The sequence below is a fragment of the Macrobrachium rosenbergii genome, chromosome 22 (genome assembly GCF_040412425.1).
Source record: "Macrobrachium rosenbergii isolate ZJJX-2024 chromosome 22, ASM4041242v1, whole genome shotgun sequence".
Classification (NCBI taxonomy): domain Eukaryota; kingdom Metazoa; phylum Arthropoda; class Malacostraca; order Decapoda; family Palaemonidae; genus Macrobrachium; species Macrobrachium rosenbergii.
In genome coordinates this window covers 19,931,473-19,952,154 of record NC_089762.1, presented here as the reverse complement: position 1 = coordinate 19,952,154, position 20,682 = coordinate 19,931,473, and the positions used below count along the sequence as shown (strand labels likewise).

Sequence of the window (20,682 nt, the reverse complement as noted above, 5' to 3'; positions counted from 1 at the left end):
ACTAATTTATTCTTATCACCATATAGGTTGTAAACGAAAATTTAAAGTTTGACAATAAAGGTTTGGGGTTTATGAAGGATTTCTAATTAAATGCAGCCTATTAACATAATAGCCTCAACACGAATTTCTTTTACTGAAGGGACCAGAAGGGCTGTAACTCCTGTAAAAATAAATAATATTTCTTTAGTGATGAATAATATCCATTTCTGAGAGCAAATTCCGTAAGAATAACGATTTTCTTGCTGGTGAGAATCTTGGAGGTCCTCGAGAAGCAACCGCATCATTAAGGTTCTTCCTGTCGCGAGTACTTCTGCAGGAGGAACTGACGTGGTCCTGCGTTATTCCTGTAAACCTTAGCCAAGGCATGTCCGTATCTGTAGGCTGAAGGAGGTGATAAGGAAGACGGCACCTTAAGCGCTGTTTTCAGAGTACTCTGGACCTGTGTTAGTTCTGGAATCCTTCTGGATGCTGGAACACCTCTCTTGTACCTGTTGGAAAGGAATGTTGGATTTAGGGTTGTAAATTAATGTAAAATGTATATAAGCTCTAATATAAGCTTTTTTTGTTAACATAAATAAAAAAGAATATATTTGCATTGTAAGTGTATCCTTAACCAGTGAGATGTGGAGAAACAACGCTTATTTTTTCTTCATTTCTTGCAGGAAAATGCAATAGATTTTCGCTTACCTTGCCTGAATTTTCATGAACGAAAATCCAATAACAGTGACGTGATGCATCAAAAATTTTGAAGGATCCACAGCGATATTCTTATATACAAAGTGAGAATATGTTTGTGTAGATTTACAAAACCTTACCCATTTTGACCATCCTCTATGGACTTGGTCACTAAATAAAGTCCACAGAAGATGGACGAAAGCTTTAAGTTTTGTAATTCTGCGCAAATATATTCTCACTTTGTATACAAGTATATCCCTATGGATCCTTCAACATGCTGGATTGTTTCAAGTGAACATTAATTTTTATATGAAGGTGGTAATTCGTAACATGCGTCAGTCTCACCGTAAGATAACTTTCAATCGTTGTTTAGTTCGCTTGGCGTGATTTGATATTGATGTTTACTGAAGAACTTAGCCATCAAAGGAACTAAAGACTCTGAGAACACCTGGATGTGACATCGAACCCAGTAACGTCTTGACCACGCGCACCCGCGTGATTTTGGCTCTGTTTTCGGCGACAGGCTCGACAGTCCCGCCAAAGCTGGGATTTGATTTCCATTTCATATCGAAGCAGTCTCAGGTCTGGCCATGCAAGGAAAGAGTTTGCTGATAGACTTCCCTAATGACAAGTGAGATAAACCTGCTTTTTGAAAATGAGTTTTGGAAATGAATCAGATACAAAAAAAAGAGGATAGAGATTCTAAATATTTTAGAAGTCCTTCAGAGTTTTCAACATTATTTTTGTAAACAGGATTATCCAACTTCTACATGGAAGTCCAGCAGCAAATCAGGACCTTGATCTGACATCTCCGTCTCTTTATAATGAAATAAAGAAACACGGGGACAATGAACTGAGGTCATTTTGTACGAGCGCTCAAGTCTTTTCTAAACGAAAGCTTACCCGCATCGCCCTATGCGCTCTGCCTTTCCATATGAAATAACACTTCCAGGGAAATCCTCTGTTTTTCTATAGAACACGCCATCTTCCCAGACGATAAAATTTCCGTCTGAATTTCTATTGTAATCCTTTACTTGATTTCTTTTTAGACGGTGGAGACTGTCCTTCATATTTACCATCGTTAGCCGTTCTTCGCTGTCATCACTGTAGAAAACAATGTTTCTATATCAGCTGCTGCTGTTAATAAGTATATTCTCTATCTTTCTAAGTTCCTCGTTGGACGAATCGGTAGAGTTGTGGGCTAGCACTCGCTAGGTCCGAGTTCGAGTCTCCGGCCGGCTAATGAAGAATTAGAGGAATTTATTTCTGGTGATAGAAATTCATTTCTCGCTATAATGTGGTTCGGATTCCACAATAAGCTGTAGGTCCCGTTGCTAAGTAACCAATTGGTTCTTAGCCATGTAAAATAAGTCTAGTCTTTCGGGCCAGCCCTAGGAGAGCTGTTAATCAGCTCACTGGTCTGGTAAAAATAAGGTATACTTTTTTTTCTATCCTTCTAAAAAGACAATTTTATCTTTCTCTTAATCTTCCCGGGTGTACAGTGTTGCCTCTTCTCTGCATCTGATGTTTGGAACTTCATTCTCTGTCTTTGCAGGAGACATCAATGTTTGCTTATTTGTTTAACTTGTTTATAATAATCACAGACTAACCTGAGTTGACCTGCCCGTATACAGTCGTCGTAGGTATGAATGAGGGTGAGGAATTCCCCCCAAGTGTCGGGGTCAGACTCCAGCACCGCCATGACCTCACTCGCAGCCATGTGACCTAGAGTATCCATGAAACGGAAAAGGTTAAACCTTTCAAATTCGGTAAATAGTAACTGTAGATTTTCTAATATTATTATTGTTATTTATGTGTATGACGGACCTTCAAGTCCAGTCTTACCCTTGGTATCTACTTAATTGTAGTGAACTTTGGACGTAGTCCTGCCTTCTTTCCCCGGGCCGGCTGATGAAGAGTTAGAGGAATTTATTTCTGGTGATAGAAATTCATTTCTCGCTATAATGTGGTTCGGATTCCACAATAAGCTGTAGGTCCCGTTGCTAAGTAACCAGTTGGTTCTTAGCCACGTTAAATAAGTCTAATCCTTCGGGCCAGCCCTAGGAGAGCTGTTAATCAGCTCACTGGTCTGGTAAAACTAAGGTATACTTAATTTTCTCCTGGTACTGAGATAAAATAAGACTGAAAACGCTCAAGTTATTTATGTGCATTTTAAATTAACTATAGTTTTCATAGCTCAGCTGTTATTAAAGATGAACCTCTAGAAAACTGCCACGCGGTAGACGCTTCATACACCTACACGAAGAGCTCATGAGAAGCACGTCGAAGTCACCTGATTAACACTGCGAGTTTTCACCTCCCTTTAACACATCCTCATCCTTTCTGGATACTAAGGTCCTATCTTTCCAATATCCTTTTTCATACCATGTGAGCAGTACAGGTTAGTGGTGCGGCAGAAGTGTTAGAACAAAAGGGTCTGGGTATCCAGAAGGCGTGAGTGTGTGCAAGGAGTAAGTAAATTTTGCAATGCAAGTAAATGATGGCAGTTTTCTAGAGATTCATCTTTGATAACAGCTGAGCTATGAAAGCGACAGTGACTGCCGTGGTATTTTTTCTTGGAACTATATTTGATTTAAAAGTTCTGCTTATAAAATACACATAAATAACTCGAACGTCTTCAGTCATTTTTTCTCAGTACCAGAAGAAAGGAGACATTGTTTTTACTTAAGATCAAAAGAAAGTAGGACTACGTCCAAAGTTCACTACAATTAAGTAGATACCAAGGGTAAGACTGGACTTGAAGGTCCGTCATGCACATAAATAATATGGGCCTTTTATGTTGTTGTTTTCTCAATTTCTTTCTAAACTAAAACTGTAGCCTGCCTATAAAGAAAAATGAAAATGTTGGGCACAAATAGAAAAATATAAATACGAAGCTTGTGTGGTTACCTCACTGAAGCTAACGGCTGAAGATTATTCAGAGAAGGCGTGATAACTCACGAAGCAGAAGCTATTTATCTTCCTTGTTATAGATACGTGTGCTTTATGGAGGTTTGCTTATGTGCATGTAAAAAATAAATAGGGAAAAAGTGCTCCAGTCACGACCAAATTTAGCTTCAAATTCTCATTTAAATGGAGATGAAGATTCCAACATGGAAGAGTCACTAGTGGTCATCATTACCTAGATCGTTGGCAGCTGTGAAGACGATGGACAAAGGATTGGGGCCACACCCGTCGGAGGAATGAAGTTCTTGAGGTAAGATCAGAACGTGCGCTTCCGTAGCCATCCGGTCAACATTTCCCCCGCACAGAACTCCGACCACTACCCAGATGAGGCGCGTGACGCTATTTTTCTTCTGGAAAAAAAAAAGGAGCTGCATATGAGGCCGTGAGACGCAAGTGTCAAGGAGAAGTCTTTGCACGTAAGAGGTCATCATCAATTATGTTTCTCCATCTTTCGCTGAAACGTTGCTCATACATATATAGAATCTACTGGTCACTTTTTACCTGGTACATGTAATTGTCATATCCACAATGCCCTGTTAAACTCTCGAATTCGTTGCGCTTTTGGGATACTCTTGTCACGATAAAGCCTTTGGATCCAAGTGCAAGATATATGAAGCAATCATGATGTCTGGTAGCAGGAAACGAACCGTTATTGTACTTTGTATATGAAAAGTAGAGCAGACGAAAGAAAGAGAATTCTCTTTGGCATCAGAGGTCTCATGCAAAATCATAATGTACTTTAAATATCACATACTTATGGCTGACTTGTCAGAGTTCGGAAGCTGAATATTGTGCAACACGTAAAAAAAAAAACTCCAAAATAATCGACACAATGAAGATATCTTTTCTCTTCGTGTCACTCACGATTGCCAAAGCTGCATTCCATGTTTTAGAAGACGGTTATTATAATTATAATATAATACCGAACTGCCTTTTGGCTTATAAAATAAATTGCCCACGCGTGATTGTAACTTATTTTACTGCCTTTGCCAAATAGTTATTCTTCGCATCCGATAAAGTCCAACGAATATTCAAGAAAAATACTCAAATATACTATCACTGATCACTTTTTGAGAAGTGTAGCGTCTGTTATATAGCTACTTAAAATTAAAATCTATATTCAGCGAATAACAGCTGCAACACACGCTTAATTATATATATATATATATATATATATATATATATATATATATATATATATATATATATATATATATATATATATATATATATATATATATATATGTATATATATATATATATATATATATATATATATATATATATATATATATATATATATATATATATATATATATATATATATATATATATGAGATGAACACATGCGAACATGTTTCATAGAAATAAATTTGTGACTCACAACAAGGCCGAACCCCGATCTTGCGAGTAAGAGTCCAGGGTATTAGCAATTCGGACGCAAAAGTCATATGAACACATGGGAACGTGTTTCACAAAATATATAGCCTATATACATATATATATATATATATATATATATATATATATATATATATATATATATATATATATATATATATATATATATATATATATATATATATATATATATATATATATATATATACATATATATATATATACATATATATATATATATATATATATATATATATATATATATATATGTGTGTTTGTGTATATGTATATATATATATTTCTTAACCCGATAACATCAGTGCCCGTTCTACTGTTATTAAGAATATCTCGATGAAAAGCTTGAAGAATATGAATTTAACCATTCTTTCAAAATCAAGATTAACAGGTCAATTGTATATAAAAAAAAAAAAAGAGCGTTGAAAGGAAATGTTACTTAGCTAATTTTCTCAAATAAGAATTATGAGGAACTGTTATTTTTCCATACGAAAGCTATGTTCATGATTTTGCAATTTAGTGCATTTTATAATTGTTTTTCCCCCTCTGACACAAGTATAGTTCAACCCGGCACCCGCCCCCCACCTCTCTCTCTCTCATATATGGAACTCGGTACTAGAAGGATTATTGAGCTATAAGTTGTTTTTATAATTTTTTTCATATTTTAACTTGTTCGACAGACGACGATCGATAATAAAGATGAGTTTTTAATTGTTAAAAAGCTTTGATTACGGTAAAAAAACTATGAAAAAAGTAACTTATCTTCACTTAAGATGTAAAGAAAAGTCTCGAATGAATCGCATAAGAAGAGAGTTGTTGAAATAACCCAGTGAATGCTAATTACTAATATCCAAATAATATAACCTGGCGTGGTAATAAATGGTTTAGCCACATGATGAGGGCTGTTATTGTTATAAATTCTAATTCTGTCTTCGTACTATGCATGATATACCTAGTAGAGTAACTGACGACAATTCACCACAGTCGCTCTAAAGAAGAAGAAACATTCTCGAAGAACGCAAGGCACAGTGGCTCCGTCGGTATCCTTAATGCGTCTCCAGACTGAATCCAAGATTCGACCAGATTGCTTACAGAAAACTTACCATGTCTAACGTCCAGTGTAGAGCGGAAGCAGAGTTGCTGTGCAACTTACCGCCAGAGGCAGGGACCTTTATATACCTTCCTTCCTGCCATAAGGTTTACGCCTCCGCGCGTTGATTGACGGCGGCAGTCCTCTTGAACCGAGCAATTGAACATTTCCCTAACAAGCAGAAATTCGTTTGTAGATCACGGGAAGGGGAGGCAGCCCGGGATGCAAGGTGAAGGCGTGGCGCGTGAACTTTTCGGTCGAAGAGTTCGTTTAGTTTCCGTTACCTTTTTGAAACATTTACATTATACTCTGTAATCAAAGGTATATATTTTTTCATAAAAAAACTATTACTTGTTCTTTTCCAAATGGTTCTACACCTGCTGGGGTTTTAGTTCCCATGGTAATTTAAAACTGGTGCATCTCATGAAGGATACAACTAAAATTGTATAGGTACAGACAAAGCAAGAAATACGCACATCTGACAACAATTACACCTTCTACCAACCTTCCAACTCTGAATATTCGACACGTTTACCAGTTACACAAATTTGTATAATCATATTTCATACATATGATATAGCAAGAAAGTGCGCACAAAACGAAAAGAATTTTTCTCCAGAGAAGGAGACAGAAATAACCAATTAAACTGGGGTACCGAGCAAACCAGCTTTTACAAGGGAGATTCGTTTCCAACAAAACAAATCCCATTTCTCAGGGTCACAAGGAAATTAAGAATATCCAAGTTGCTCCCCATCAGCCACCTGGATAGATAGAATATAAGAAAATAGCACAGATATTACTGACAAGAATTAACTATAGCATCTTGATGTGGCGTATGCCAGGCATTCTGTAATCATTAGATGATACGATCATAAGTCAGTTTCAAAAGGAATAATCATATCTGTAAATCCTGTAGGGAAGAGGTTACTGATCATGAAGTGTTTTGCGAAATGGGAAAGACGGCCATCCATTCCAGTTAATATTCAGTGACTTCTTCAAAGTATCTGGAGCTCCGCTGAAAGAGACACTCCAAAGGAAGAGCTGAATCCAAGGATCAAGAAATCGGCAAGTGCTTTCCCAAGTCTCAGGCAGTTGAAAGATTGTGAGCCAAAACGCAGTGCATTTCATTATCAACAAGTAAAAAATTCGCCGAATAAATCGAGTTTTCTGTACAGCCGCTACAGTGCATATTCAAGACTACAGTACCGAAAATAGGTCTATCTTTCGGTGGTCCCGGTATAATGCTGTATGAGCCGCGGGCCTTGAAAATTTAACCGCGGCCCGGTGGTGGCTTATCCTAAAGCGTTGCCAGAAGCTCGATTACGGCTAACTAGCCTTAAATAAAATAAAAAATACTGAGGCTATAGGGCTGCAATTTGGTATGTTTGATGATTGGAGGGTGGACAATCAACATACCAATTTGCAGCCCTCTAGCCTCAGAACTTCTTAAGATCTGAGGGCGGACAGAAAAAAGTGCGGACAGACAGATAAAGCTGGCACAACAGTTTTCTTTTACAGAAAACTAAAAAGTGTTCCTTCCAGATTTCCGAAAGTCTGGGAAAAATTGAAGTTCTGACAACTTCAATGAAAGAGCTGCACTGAGATGAACGAAAATCTAAATTGTTACGAAGAGATTCACCATTTTTCATCAAATTGGCAGGGAATCCTCAGATTATCAACAGCCACGGTACTTGGCGGTTAGTAAAGCCCAGCCACCTGGAGTGCGCAAAAACCTCGAATTTGGCACTTTATAACTCTGGAAATATTCAGCCAACCTGGATGACACTCTGGCTGTAGAGGTTTCCCACTACGGTCTCTAATCATGCCAAATTTCATCGAAATACATTCAGCCATTCCAGAGATCCAGATATCAATTTTTGGCGTTCAGGGGATGTGGTAGCGGGTGGGTGGGTGAGGAACCTGACATATCTGTGGAGAAATAACGGTAAAAGATACAGCCGTGATGCTTAGTTTTTCCTAAAGCACGTATTCTGGAGAGGTGCCTTTCGGGGTTTGTTTTTTGAAATAACGAAATTTTAAAGTTAAAGTATTCCATTCAAATTAGCCACTAAAATTAAAATTTCCTGATGGTCAGGTACGGACTGCTCACAACATTAGAAGAGACTCCGTTTTCTTAGTGTGTGTGAATATCAAGTGGTATTAGGAGAAGCTGAGTGACTTACTGTTAACTATCTTACTTAAAAATTATCACACACGTTGAATTTACCTACCCGGTTTTCGTATTTGCGATCGTTGACCTACCCTAAATAAAGAGCCTTAATAGTTAGAATGTTTTCACACACATGTAAAAAATCACTCTAAAATGTTTTGCAACATACTTCAAAACTTTTTGTACAACAGCTTATAATAGCGACATCTGGCGCTATTTGGCAAGTCAGTTGTAAGCGCATGAAACAACTGAACACTAGTGGTGGGTCCAAGAAATTACCTGCAGTTTCCCTTAAATAGGGCTTTTTCTGATACTGCTTACTGTTGTCATACTTTACTTAATTAAATGATGTTACTATAATAATTCAGAGGTAATCGCTGTTCTTATGTTTTAATATTTTCATCTCCAACTGCCATCACCATCGTTGTTTTATCTCCTTCATGTGTGTACAGTCCCCGCTAAGCGGGTCTTCTATGATGGCGACCCGTTTTCTATGCCGCTCCTAGGATAACGGGTCACGCAGGATCAGCCATACCCAATCATTTAAACTGATCTATGTAAATGTTTACCTGTTACTAACTTGCATGGCATGTTTCTTTTGCTCATGTATCAGAATGTCGTCAACTTCATTATTGTCCATTTTTGCAACTCAAGAGTGTATTTATTCATTGTATTTATTGTTAAATGTTATTGACCTCAGGTCACCCTGGTTCTCATTGTATTCCTCGGCGTGACGTCAGTCCAATGCTATATAAACTGCCTGTGTCCTCAATAAATCAGCAGTAACTTTCTCCTGCTCGTTTCTTTAGCACCTCTTAAAGTGGTGACCCCGGAGTGGTTCCCAGAGCCATTAGCGGACTCACACAGCGACTTAGTCTTGGCTCCAGGAACTACCCACGCCCCTAGCAGACTTATTATGGTGCTGTAACCAGCGTTCTGGCGTGCTGACTCTCGTCGGCAAATCACCAGCGTCATTAACGGACTTACGCGGCGCGCTCCCAAGTGTGCATTGACGCAAGTATCCCACTCCAATTAAGAGGGCTAGAGCGAGCATGGAAGCGGACATTCCCTCCCATGTTCAGTTAACCGCGAACCTCGCGGACTCAGACGTTTACCTCCTGCCCATATCACATGCGCCAAGATTCATGCGCTCCTCCACACCGCTACCCGCGCCCCGCACGCTGCCCTGCCCGGCAGGACAAACAAAAGCCACCCTTGCCATAAAGCTGCCACCTTTCACACAGGGAAACCCATCATCATGGCTGTACAGGGTCGAGGGTCAGTTCAGGCTGGCGGAGCTCACGGACGAAGTGCTGCAAGCTGATGCAGTAATTAATGCCCTGCCGGAGGAGGTCTACTGGAGACTCGTCCTGTGGGTGTCCGCCGCATGCCCCCTCACCTACCGCAACCTGAAAACATCCCTCATCGAGACTTGCTCCCTGCCGGTCGCCGAGAGGGCCGCCTGCGCCCTTGATTTCGTCATCGACCCGCGGCAGGAACAGAGCATCATGGAGTCCTGGGGTATGATCCAGGACCACCTCACCCTCCCTGGCACCGACAGCAGCGGCAGGCAGTCCAAGATCAGCCTGTCGAGGGAGCTCCTCCTCCGCCAGCTCCTCCCGAAGGTCCGGACTCAGATCCTCAAGCCCTACACCATGCCGCTCAAGGACTTGATTAGAACGGCGCAGCAGCTGACCGACTCCACAAGGGCAGTGAAGAGGGCATCAGCGCCCGCACACCCCATCAGTTCCATTCAGCAGGAGGAGGGCGCAGAGGAGGAGATAAGCTTCGTCACCAAAAGGCGGCCACCATATCATTACAAGAGAAACCCACCGGGCCCTTGCTACTACCACCAGCAGTACGGCAAGGACGTCCAGAACTACCAACCCCGTGCTCATTCGCCCATCCAAAAAACGGGAGAGGATGTTGGTCGACACCGGGGCCGTTAGATCAATATTTCCGCCATCCAGGGAGGACCGCAAGCGCCCACCGGACCCGGCTGCCTTCCTGACGGTCGCCAACGGGTCTCCCATCCTCTCCTATGGCACCAGGCTCCTGTCGGTCTCTATCCTTGGCCGGAGGTATTCGTGGAACTTCGTCATTGTGGACGTAAGGACCCCGCTCCTGGGTGCAGATTTCCTCGCCCCCCTTCGGGCTGGCAGTCGACGTCGGTCGCAAGCATCTCCTCGACACTGACTCCTGCCAGTCCCTCCCGTTGGCAACGGGACCCAGCATGCCTACCATCTGCTCCGTCGCCCCCCACCAATACGCCCAGCTGCTGAAGGAGTTCCCCGACGTATTCAAGCCCGAGCTCCGTCAGGTACCCGGGGCCCCAGCAAAACATGGCATCTACCATCACATGAAGACGAAGGGCCCCTTCACACGCAAAGTTCCAGAGGCTTCCCCCTCGGCGCCTTCAGGAGGCCAAGACGCCTTCGCTGAGATGGAGTGGATGGGCATATGCAAGGCCTCCAGCCCGTGGGCCCCTCCCCTCCACATGGTGCAGAAACCGGAGGGCTCCTGGAGACCCTGCAGCAACTACAGGTGGCTCAACCTCGCATCTGAACCTGACCATTAACCCCCCCGCTGAACATGCAGGACCTCATGTTCTTCCACGGGGCCAAAATATTTTCTAAGCTGGATCTTTTAAAATTTTACTTTCAGGTACCAGTTGCTCCAGAGGATATCCCGAAAACCGCCATCATCACACCCTTCGGGTTCTACGTCTTCGCCTTCTCCACCTTCGGCCTGAGGAACGCGGGGGCGACTTTCCAGCAGCTGATGGACAGCATCCTGGGGGACCTGAAGTTGTGCGTCTGCTACGTGGATGATATCCTTATATTTTCCAGGTCCCATAAAGAGCACCACAGGCACATCCGGGCGGTCCTGCAGCGCCTGCAGGAGAACGGCCTCGTCGTTAGATTTGACAAGTGCACCTTCGGCATCGAGAAAGCTGACTTCCTAGGCCACAAGATATCCCCGGATAGCGTCCGCCCGGTCACATCAAAGGTCACAGCCATCACCAGGTTCCCGGTCCCCACCTCCGTCAAGGCCGTCCAAGAGTTCCTCGGGATGGTAAATTACTACAGGAGGTTCATCCCGGGATAGCACACACCATGAGCCCCCTGATGGAGATCCAGAAGAGCCAACCAAAATCCTTAGTGTGGGGACCCAGCCAGCAGCTGGCCTTCTCCCTGACGAAGGCCACCCTCGCCGAGGCAACCACCTTGGCCCACCAGGACCCCAGCGCTCCCATCCAACTGACAACGGACGCCAGAAGCGTCGCCTGCGGAGCGGTCCTGGAGCAGATCATTGACGGCGCCCCCCAGCTCATCACCTTCTTCAGCAAAAAGTTCAACCCCACAGAGGCCTGCTACAGCACCTTTGACAGGGAACTCTGCGCAGTGTACCAGGCGGTCTGGCTCTTCAAGTTCCTCCTGGAGGGTACGCCCTTCAAAATTTACACGGACCACCAGCCGCTGGTCCACGCCTTAACCAAGCAGGGGGACGCATGGTCTTCCAGGTAGCAGCGACACCTCGCGGCCATCGTGGAGTTCACCTGCTCAATCAAATGCCTCCCCAGCAGGAAGAACCCTGTAGTAGACGTCCTCTCCAGAATCGAGCTCAACGCGGTGCAGCTTGGGATCAACTACGAGGACCTTGCCCGGGAACAGGCCGCCGACCCGGAGACTCCAGCCTACTGCACCGCCATCACATCCCTGAAGTGGAGGGACGTGGCCCTCGGCCCCGGGGGACCAAAACTCCTCTGCGACGTCAGCACCGGCCAGTCTTGCCCCCTGGTTCCCGCCACCTGCTGCCGCCAGGTATCCGACGTCATCCACGGGCTGTTCCACCCCTCCGGCAGGACGATGGCCAAGCTGCTGACAGAGAAGTTCGTCTAGCACGGAATGCGGAAAGAACGCGAGGACTTGGGCGAGGCAGTGTCTTCGGTGCCAAACCAGCAAGTTAGGTTGTCACACCGAGTCCAGAGTGGGCAAGTTTCCACAGCCGGGGCGGCGGTTCGGCCACATACACATCGACGTCGTTGGCCCTCTTCCCCCGTCAGGCGGGGCCAGATATCTCCTGGCGATGGTCGTCCGCTCAACCAGGCGGCCCGAAGCGACGCCCATGCAGGAAGCCACCGCCAGTGCGTGCGCCGAGGCCCTCCTCTCCAGCTGGATCAGCCAGTTTGGCATCCTGGACCACATAACCACCGACAGGGGTCTTGCCTTCCTGTCCGAGTTGTGGTCCGCCCTGGCACGCCTGCCGGGGACATCTCACCACACCAGTACTGCTCACAACCCTGCAGCCAACGGCTTGGTGGAGAGGTTCCACAGGTCCCTGAAAGCGTCCCTCATGGCCTGCTGCACCGCTGAGGATTGGAAATACCAGCTGCTGTGGGTCCTCCTCGGGCTGAGAACCGCCCCCAGAGCCAACAGCGACCCATCCGCAACAGAGGAAATCTACGGGGAGCCCCTCGTAGTCCTGGGCGAACTGGTAACAGAGGACCGCCACAACCCATCAGTCCAGAGGCTTCGCGACATAGTCGGCAAGTTCGCCTCCTGTAAGCGGACATACGAGGGTAAGTCAAAAAGTTCCAGGAAAAATTGTTGAATGATGTATTTACACAGGAATGAAACAACCCAAATACTTGGTAAACAATTATCTGTGATGTAGTGATCATATAGACTTGTTACCTCAGTCATCCTCTTGCTACCGTGGTGTTAACATCTGCTTCAGAAAAGTAACTTCTTGAACCCATGGAAAATAAAAATTTTGAGATGAGAGCTAACATCAAGTTCCTGACCAAGCTTGATTGGAAACCAGGAAAAATTATTGAAGCTTTGCAACAAGTTTATGGAGATTCTTCTCCATCTAATTCAGTTGTTTATGATTGGATAAAGCGATTTAAGGATGGTCGGGAGGACCTCAAAGACAACCCAAGAGAGGGAAGACCATCGACTGCAAAAATGAAAGAATTGTGGCTTTGGTGCAGAATCTAGTGGATGAAGATCGTCGGATTACTATCGATATGATAGCTAATGAAACTGGGATCTCCCATGGTTCCGCATTTTCAATTTTAAATGAAAATCTTGGTTTGAGTAAACTTTCAGCACGTTGGGTCCCAAAAGCGTTATGCCAAGACCAACTGCATCAAAGAGCTGAACTTTCTCTTGCAGTTTTAACGAAGATTGAATCAAATGAATCAGAGTTTTTTGACCAGATTGTTACTGGAGATGAAACTTGGATCCATCAATATGACCCAGAAAGTAAAATTCAATCAAAGCAATGGTTACCAAGAGGTTCAGCTGCACCAGTGAAGTTCAAAGTGGCGAGATCTGCCCAGAAGGTTATGGCAACAGTGTTTTGGGACTCCAAAGGAGTGATTTTGATTGATTTCCTTGAAGGACAAAAACAATCACCGGGAACTACTACAAAGGTGTTTTGCAAAAACTGAAGACTGCATTGGCTAAAAACGTCGAGGAAAGTTGCACCGCAGAATTTTGTTCCATCATGATAATGCTCCAGCACATTCATCAAGGGTTGCAAGAGAAATCCTACGGAAATTTAGGTGGGAAACTCTTCCACATCCTCCTTATAGTCCTGATCTTGCTCCTTCAGATTTTTTCCTGTTCCCAAAACTCAAGGAACACTTAAGAGGAGTCCGGTTTGAATCTTTGGATGCTGCTAAACATGCAGTTTCAACATGGTTTAATAGAAAGGCCCCAAATTTCTACAAAGAAGGGTTGCAGAGGTGGAAACAGCGCCTTGAAAAGTGTATAGAGTTAGATGGTAGATATGTAGAAAAATGATGTTTGAATTTCCTTAAATAAAGAGTATATTGAATTTTTCCTGGAACTTTTTGACTTACCCTCGTATATATATATATATATATATATATATATATATATATATATATATATATATATATATATATATATATATATATATATATATATATATATATATATATATGTTATTACGATCTCGCCTCTCGAGATCGACAGGTTCTTTACAGAAAACAAGCAATTGGGCTGTAATGACTGACGAGAGGTGACAAACAGCGGAGGGAGGAGAAGAACAAATACAAAAAAGGTTACCTTAAAATTAATTTATTTACAAAGTTATATACAGTACATGTTTACAGATGAGTCAATTGGTTCAATTTAGAATAAACAATTAAATGGACATTATTACAAGTGAATTAAACTTTTAACAGCAGCAGCAATAATCAAATTACTTTAAAAGAACAAAAATCAAATAAACATCCTGAGTAACCATTAACTGTACAAGCGTTACACGTAAGGGAGTCTACAAAAATAACTCAAAACATTAAATCTGAAAGCAGGAAGTTCAAATAAATTACATGAATAACAACACTAATGAGGAAAGCTTAAACACACACAATAGAATGGGGTCAGTAAAAATATGCATGTAAAAATTTTACACAAGCAAACTAAATGAACCATTCAAAAATATAAACAATACCCAGGCAGCAGAACTAATTACATAAACTGGCAGCTCAAAGGAACACTGCAGAACAACTCTGACAGAGTCGAAACGACAACCATCTCGTCCTCAGGCACAGTGCTGACGTCCTCCTCCAGTACCGACGACCATGACAGAGCCGACACGGCAACCATCTCGTCCTCCAAGAAACGTACTGACGTCCTCCTCCAATTACGACGTCCATGACAGAGCCGACACGGCAACCACCTCGTCCTCAAGAAACTCTCCGCTGCTCAGCTGCCAGGACCTGACTCGCAGGTAGAGATACCTGCTGCTGCTACCTCAACTGACTCACTGCCGCCCTGGACCATCGGTCGTTCTGCCCTCCAGAACCTGGCTCGTTGCTGCTATGAACCTGACTGACGAAGTCTGATGCCATTCAACAGATGTCAGCTCGCCAGTAAGAAAAATAAACAAAAACAAAGGAGGCAACAACCCACTAAGGGAACAATCGGCAAACGATTGTTCCTAACACCTCCCCACCTAACAGAAAAAAAAATTTACAATATTTTTTTTTTTTACAAACAAAATACTCTCCCCCGATGCTGCCACACCCGCCAGCCAAAACAGAACAAATTCTGGCCTAAGGTCGCCAATATTATGATCTCGCCTCTACAGATCAACAGGATCTTAAAAAAAAACAAGCAATTGGGCTGTAATGACTGGCGAGAGATGAGAAACAGAGGAGGAAGGAGCAGAACAAATACAAAAAAGGTTACCTTAAAATTAATTTATTTACAAAGTTATATACAGTACATGTTTACAGATGAGTCAGTTGGTTCAATTTAGAATAAACAATTAAATGGACATTATTACAAGTGAATTAAACTTTTAACAGCAGCAGCAATAATCAAATTACTCTAAAAGAACAAAAACCAAATAAACATCCTGAGTAACCATTAACAGTACAAGCGTTACACGTAAAGGAGTCTGCAAAAATAACTCAAAACATTAAATCTGAAAGCAGCAAGTCCAAATAAATTACATGAATAACAACACTAATGAGGAAAGCTTAAACACACACAATAGAATGGGGTCAGTAAAAATATGCATGTAAAAATTTTACACAAGCAAAATAAATGAACCATTCAAAAATATAAACAATACCCAGGCAGCAGAACTAATTACATAAACTGGCAGCTCAAAGGAACACTGCAGGACAACTCCGACAGAGTCGAAACGACAACCATCTCGTCCTCAAGCACAGTGCTGACGTCCTCCTCCAGTACCGACGACCATGACAGAGCCGACACGGCAACCATTTCGTCCTCCAAGAAACGTACTGATGTCCTCCTCCAATTACGACGACCATGACAGAGCCGACACGGCAACCACCTCGTCCCCAAGAAACTCTCCGCCGCTCAGCTGCCAGGACCTGACACGCAGGTACGGATACCTGCTGCTGCTACCCCAACTGACTCGCTGCTGCCCTGGACCATCGGTCGTTCTGCCCTCCAGAGCCTGGCTCGTTGCTGCTATGAACCTGACTGATGAAATCTGACGCCATTCAAAAGACGTCAGCTCGCCAGTAAGAAAAACAAAAAACAAAGGAGGCAACAACCCACTAAGGGAACAATCGGCAAACGACTGTTCCTAACATATATATATATATATATATATATATATATATATATATATATATATATATATATATATATATATATATATATATATAGAGAGAGAGAGAGAGAGAGAGAGAGAGAGAGAGAGAGAGAGAGAGAGAGAGAGTAAACTTATTGAAATATAAAGCAAGACACGACTTGAAGCAGCCATCACAAGCAGCCAGCTTTGTTTCCATTGGTCATCATCATTCAAAATGAAGAAAAGGAAAACAAACTCATTATCAAGACGATGGGAAGGTGCTTGAGATGGTGAATTAAGTACAGGGTAGAGAAAACAGCTGCTTTCCGATCAGCAAAGTTAAACTACTTTGGGTGTGGTCAGTAACTGGATGGGTGACCGCCAAGGAATCCCTGTTTTATGCTCTCTCCCAATTTTTAAAATAGGTTCTTTTGTTTCATTATGAGAACCTATTGCATATATGTATGTATATACACAAATAATTTCTAAAATAAAGAATTAAAGAAAAAAATTGACGTGCGTGGTGAGAATTAACCTTGACCTGCACTGAAGTCGGCCCTCATGAGCAGGATTCGAGTCCATGACAGACATCAGTTTTTTTTTATTCTTCATTTTATAAACTGTTTACGTGTATATTTACATACATATATATAATAGATTCTGATAATGAAACAAAAGAACCCTTTTAAAAAGCGAGAGAGAGCAGAAGACAAGGATTCGGTGGTGGTCACCCATCCAGTTACTGACCACACTCAAAGCAGCTTAACTTCGCTGATCGCAAAACAGCAGTCGTGTCATCTTAAAACGCCATTTGTGTCGCAAAAGGAAGGTTATTCTATCAAATAATATATTCATATTTTATAACTTTGTTGTGCAGCTGTGCATAAATTCCGATCGTATATGGGTACGCCATATACGATCAGTATTTCTTTGTTTCTTGGCCCAACGGGTAGAGAGATATGACTGCTCGGTTATGCCGCTTTACGAAGGAATCTGTCTTGGAACTCCTACTGTATCTAAAGATTAACCCTATTCCGGGTAACAAGGGCACCAACGCCAAATCAAATCGCCTTAAATTCAAATTATATTATTTCCCTTCAACATTTACCACTCCCAAAACACTTCTGCCACCAACACATGTCTTCTCTTAATAAAATCATGCATGAAATCCACCTCCTATTATATTAATGGTATAGAAATCATTTCATCAACGATCACCATCTCAAGCACCTTGCCATCACCTTGGCGATGCGCTTTTGTTTTTCTCCCCTTCATCTTGAATGACGATATCCAGTGGAAACAAAGATGGCTGCTTGTGATCGCTGTTGCGAGTCCTCTTTGTTTTTCATTTCAATCAATTTGCACGACATACTATATTATTTTCAACTTCAGTCTCGCAGTGACCTCAATAAAAATAGCATGAATTATGTAGTTTCATAAAAACGTCTCTTTACATGCTGTAGATTTCTAAATTGGGAGAGTGTAGAGGGAGTCTGGTGTCCACCCATGGTATCATGTTATACCCAACTGTCAAAATAAAACAACTACCCTTGCGAGTGAATAGCCCATTTCCTCTGTTTTATTCTCGTACATCATATTACCAGTAAACAAACTTTATTCCTCCAATTATAAGTTTTCATGAGCCTTATTAGTCTGCATTTAAGATGCAAAAAAGATAGAACACCATCAGGTACAAGCCAAGCACGTATACAAAAATATTAAAGCAAATAGTCCTACAAACCAAGGTTTTGAATAATTATTCATCGAGTCCACAATATCAACTAGTCTCAACTTCCATAAAGACTTGCATGTAGAGGCCAATATCTTCTACAATTTAGAAAATCAACTTTCTTTCTAGAAATGGTACAGTATTTCTAGCCTAATCTAGTTTACATACGAGGAAAATGGCAGCCAAGATAGTGTCTTTTAAACTGGCTTAATGTTTGTTGCTTCTCAAACTACACTGTATGTACTTGGTTTATACCTGATTGTTTTCTGTCTTTTTTGCATCCTAAATGCAGCCTAATAAAGTTCATCAAACCTTATAAATGAAGGAATAGAGGTTTGTTTAGAGGTAATATGATATAGAATAAAATAGTAGAGATGGGGTATTTACCCGGAAGCGATGTTGTTTTATTTTGAAAGTTGGGTGTAACATCATACTGTGGGTGGCCACCAGACTCCCTCTACACTCTCCCAATTTAGAAATCTACAGCATGTAAAGAGACGTTTTATGAAATTACATAATTTATGCTATTTTTATTGAGGTCACTGCGAGACTAAATTGGAAATCATGTAGTATGTCGTGCAAAGTGATTGAAATGAAAAGCTAAGTGGACTCGCATCAGCTGTCACAAGCAGCCATCTTTGTTTCCACTGGATGTCGTCATTCAAGATGAAGAGGAGAAAAACAAAAGCGCATCACCAAGGCGATGGCAAGGTGCTTGAGAGGGTGATCGTTGATGAAATGCTTTCTATACAATTAATATAATACAAGGTGGATTTCATGCGTGATTTTATAAAGAGAAGTGATGTGTTGCTGGCAGCAGTGTTTTGGGAGTAGTAAATGTTGGCAGGACGTAATATAATTGGAATTTAGAGTGACTTGATTTGGCGTTGGTGCCCTTGTTACCCGAATAGCGTTAATCTTTAGATATAGTAGAAGTTCCAAGACATCTTCCTTCATAGAGCGGCATAACCGAGTGGTCATATCTCTCTACATGTGGGGGACAAAAAAAAAAGAAATACTGGTGGTATAAGGTGTAGCCCTATACAACCAGAATTTTTTCACAGCCGCACACCAAAGTTACATGATATGAATATATTATTTGATAGAATAACCTTCCTTTTGCGACACAAATGGCATTTTAAGATGACAAGACTGCTGTTTTGCGATCAGCGAAGTTAAGCTGCATTGGGTACGGTCAGTAACTGGATGGGTGACCGCCACTGAATCCCTGTCTTATGCTCTCTCTCGCTTTTTAAAAGGGTTCTTTTGTTTTATTGAGAAAATCTACTGTATATTGTATATGCATGTAAATAATCACCTAAATTATCTATAATATAAAAAATTAAAGTGAAAAAAAACTACGTCCGTGGTGGGAATCGAAGCCCTAACCTGCGCTGATATGGGCAAGTGGTGAAGGCGATTATGTCCTTATGGATGAATTCACAGTTTGTAATTAAGGCAGAAAGAATGATGAGTCTAGGATAGGAAAACACTGCGGTAGGTTGTGACGGAATTAATCTAGAGATCATTTTAAGTGAGTTTCAGTGAGACCTTCAGTGCTAACTATATAGACTGTTTTGCAAAGGAGGAAATAGGCAAGCCTCAGGATTGGGAATTGGAAGTCATAGCGAAGGTGGAGATCAATGAAAGGAGAAATGACTGACCAGACGACATCAGTTGCAACAAAAATATTCAGTTTGCCTTTATGAAAGGCAGGAGTTTTAGGACATGATAATATATAGGCAGTTCTTCCACAAGTTCAAGACTGCTTTACCCAACGTCTGGACCAAAATTACCTTAAATCCATATTGATTACCATAAACTTTCTAAAGAAACATCATGTATATCACATATACACACACATATGTTACTATTAGAACTCATTTTAATTAAGTAAACGAAGAGCTTAATACCCATATTGTGTAATAACAGGCCTAAGCGCTGCCAAGTTCTGTAGCAAATACACTTATCATTTCGCTGTCCTCTCCAGCAAATGTGAACAAATATGAAGAAAAGAAAAGATAAAAATTTTTTTGATGATTCTCATTAAAACAAGTTGGTGCTACAAAAGGATTATCACTTTTAGGCAACTATACGAGAATACTTGCTAACTTTGCAAATTACATGGAAGAACAGAGGAAATCATGAGAAATTCAACTATCATTGTTGATACCAAAAATATCTGCACAATTATCAGAAAAAACGAAACATTAAAAGCAGGAAATAAGCTTTGCAATCTGAAAAAAAAAACATTCAGCCAAACTGCCATACTCATCATAACGCCTAGATAGACCAGTTTGTTAATATAATAATGATCCGAATGAGAGGGAGAAAGCACCATACTGATAAACACACACACACACACACACATATATATAAACTGATTGAAATATAAAGCAAAACACGACTTGAAGCAGCAATCACGAGCCATCTTTGTTTCCATTGGGTATCGTCATTCAAGACAAAGAGAAGCCAAACAAAAACGCATTGCCAAGATGATGGAAAGCTGCTTGGGATGGTGATTGTTGTTGTACAGCTTTCTAT

The 20,682-nt window shown here is 41.7% G+C and overlaps 1 protein-coding gene across 1 annotated transcript; it reads right to left on the bottom strand.

Annotated features, from left to right (window-relative positions):
• LOC136850615 (uncharacterized) lies at positions 1–6,195 on the bottom strand. The gene is made up of 4 exons (XM_067124307.1): positions 6,162–6,195; positions 3,818–3,992; positions 2,286–2,400; positions 1–488 (listed from the first exon to the last, which is right to left on the bottom strand). Exons 1-4 carry the CDS (start codon positions 6,162–6,164, stop codon positions 284–286), a joined length of 498 nt encoding a protein of 165 aa, XP_066980408.1. The 5' UTR covers positions 6,165–6,195; the 3' UTR covers positions 1–283.
• Between the last annotated feature and the right edge of the window lie 14,487 nt (positions 6,196–20,682).

Coding starts and splice junctions, on each gene's coding strand:
- LOC136850615 (XM_067124307.1), bottom strand. Junction 2,401..3,817: donor CACAGCTGCCAACGATCTAG/GTAATGATGACC, acceptor TGGATACTCTAG/GTCACATGGCTGCGAGTGAG. Junction 489..2,285: donor ATACGGGCAGGTCAACTCAG/GTTAGTCTGTGA, acceptor CCTTTCCAACAG/GTACAAGAGAGGTGTTCCAG.